Below are 3,060 nucleotides of genomic sequence, written 5' to 3'. Positions count from 1 at the left end.
CCTGATTTAGCTCCGTGTGGCTTCTTGCAATTTAGCAAACTCAAACGACAGCTCCATGGAAACCGTTTTGAGTCAATTGAAGACATTAAACGTAAGGCGCTAAGCGCACAATAATCATGCTTAACACATTACCTAAATATACATATATAAAAATTTCTTATGGCCTCCAGAAATGGAGGAGGAAAAATGTCAAAATTAAAAAAAAATTAGAAAATTTTACAACTCTTTAATTTATATATCACAAACATATGTGATTTTTAGTTGAATTTCGCAACAAAATATGGTGATGACCCTGTACCCTGTATGTATATACCMGAACTAGTCCTTTAGTTTTTGAGMTATTGATATGAAATTCTGCATACGTCCTTTTCCATTCAAGTAGTTGCTYATTTGACGAAAGCGCCGATATCACACAGCTATAGCATATAGCGGTCATACAAACTGACCGATACAATTTAAGTTCTTTTCGGGAAAACTATTTTATTTGACGAGATATYYTYACGAAATTTYTCATGAATTATTTTACGATATAGCGCAACAATATCCGTAAAAAATGTTCAGATCAGGCTACTATAGCATATAGCTGCCATATAAATTAAACGATCATAATCAAGTGCTTATGTGAAAAAGTCTTTTGTTTAACGAGATATCCTTACGAGATTTTGCGTGAATTATTTTACGAAGTAGCGCTACAATATTCGTAGAAATTATACAGATCGGACCACTATAGCATATGGCTGTCATACAAACTGAACGCACAAAATCAAATGGATATATGGAAAACTTTTTAATTCGACGTGATATCTTTACGAAATTTGGCATAGATTATTATCCAAAGCATCACTACCAACTCCGAGCAAATTATACAGATCGGACCACAATAGCATATAGCTGTCATACAAACTGAAAGTTTCAATTTAAATCCTTATATGGRAAACTTTTTTATTCAAAAAAATATCTTCATGAAATTTGACATAGATAATTATCGAAGTCAACGCTAGAATTTCCAAGTAAATTGTTCAGATCGGACCACTATAGCATATAGCTGTCATAGAAATTGGCTGACCAAAATGGAGATAAATCTATTTTTCTACCCTTTTATGCTACAAAAAATGCAACTGTGAAGATATTATAGTTTCAGTGCAGCCGAAATCAACATTTTTCCTTGTTTTACATTAATATTTACTAAAAAAAACAAAATTAGTTAATAAATAAATAAATAATATTGAAGTACGTAACTCAAAACTTAGCAAAATCACAAATTTACACGCATTCATTTTATAATAAACAAAAATAATAATTATTACAATTATTAAAAACATTATTTTATAATAAACAAAAAGCATAATAGTAAATATGTGTTACAAATGTTAATATATATATGTATGTATGTGTACCATATATGTGAATGATCGGTAGGTGCTTAGCCACTGTTGAAAATTGTTTAAATTTATTTATCTATAAATACATATATATTTCTATATATTTGAATTAATTATATTATTAAATATATGTACTTCCAACTCATATATATTTAATGCACTTATTGCTACATGTATATAAATATATAATATATGTTTATGTAACAGTATACCTAGAACGCGTTAATATATATTTATAACCTGCATTTATACATATATATTCATATAAACATAATAAGTTTAATAAAAAATGGTAACTAATGTAATTTTCTCTCTTATTTTCCCCACAAAATAAACTCCATGCAAACTACTAAAACAAAAACAACTTAATGCACGCGCAGAAGAACAATGGGAAAAAGATCTGGAGGCTGAGTTAAAGGACTACGAAGTGGTAAGCGACACAACAGGCGGCACGACAACAGCTCACAGTCGTGACCGCGGTGGCGGCAGCACTCACGCCGGCAATACTGTTGATCGCAATGGCGATGACGACGAAATACCGACAATATCTAATCTGCGCACACGTTCAACAAACAACGATTGGGAGGAGTATGCCGATCTGATCGAAGATACCGATGATTTAAAGTAATTAAGAGCCTATATCGTAGCTTCTTCTAACTAAGTTCATACATACCAACATATAACCGTTCAATATAATTAATTGTCCTAAACCAATACCACCATCACCTACAACATTACATACATATGTACATATATACATATTTATTAGAAATATGTATACGGCCTTCGATCTGTCATTTATACATACAAAATGTATTGCTTATTTATCTAAACTTAAACTCAAACTAAAAAATTTCAATTACTACGCATACGTTTACTTGACTTACCATAATTGTACTTGTATTTGACGTGTAACATATAACATTTCTGGTTTTTCTTCTTTTCTCTCCTCTCACATACTTTTCCATACCCGACTTTTGCTATCGACGGCTTTACCGTTTACCGTTACTTTCTGACGTTACCTTTAATTTATTGTGTACCGTKAAAATGTTTTTATTTCTACCCGTTTGTAACTGTATTTTATGTTTTGTGGTTGTGTTTGTATTGGAAACTGTATTATTGCTGCCAATGAATTACACATTTAATGAATTATAATTATAAATCAATTAATTCATGACATTATCATGTGTAATGCAAAACCAACAAATGTGAAAACAAAACAAAAAAACATATTGTACTAATATACATAATTGTTGATTTAAACAAATAAAATATAACACATTTACTTGGTATAGAACACTGAAGAGTTTAAAGCGGGTCATGCTGGGTTATCAATGAACCGAAGAGTTCTTTGCGATTTTTAAGTATTATTTATTTTCATTTTTTCATTTTTAAAAAAGTTATTACTGTTTGTTTTTTCATTTTATATTCTAAATATATGGATACTTACAACACAAGAAATAATTTCGAGCCTTACGGTGTATTAAGTTGACTATTTTTCAAGAAAAATTTGTTTTATTGTTTCATTTTAAAATTATAATAAATTAGAAATGATTAAATTTATAATTTTTCGCACACTTTGTCTTTGATTTGTATTCAAGCCACTTTGCATGTATAGTACATATATTAAATGTAAACAAATCTAATTTTTTTTTTCAAATGTATTAATTATTACTAT

General features: G+C 29.3%; 1 protein-coding gene across 4 annotated transcripts in view; it reads left to right on the top strand.

Moving 5' to 3' along the window:
• LOC108978092 (synapse-associated protein of 47 kDa-like) overlaps positions 1–2,975 on the top strand; it is a gene marked incomplete at its 5' end in the record, with an annotated part of 41,991 nt that extends 39,016 nt beyond the window's left edge. For 2 of the 4 annotated variants that reach the window (XM_018948220.1, XM_018948218.1), the window contains 2 exon segments: positions 1,763–2,006; positions 2,678–2,974. In XM_018948220.1, the coding sequence (XP_018803765.1) occupies positions 1,763–2,006; positions 2,678–2,720 (287 nt within the window). 4 annotated transcript variants of the gene reach the window in all.
• Positions 2,976–3,060: the final 85 nt, after the last annotated feature.

Source organism: Bactrocera latifrons, unplaced genomic scaffold (genome assembly GCF_001853355.1).
Source record: "Bactrocera latifrons isolate USDA-ARS-PBARC rearing strain unplaced genomic scaffold, ASM185335v1 scaffold_117, whole genome shotgun sequence".
NCBI classification, from domain to species: Eukaryota; Metazoa; Arthropoda; class Insecta; order Diptera; family Tephritidae; genus Bactrocera; species Bactrocera latifrons.
The sequence above is the reverse complement of the archived record's forward strand: the minus strand, read 5'-3'. Positions and strand labels throughout refer to the sequence as shown.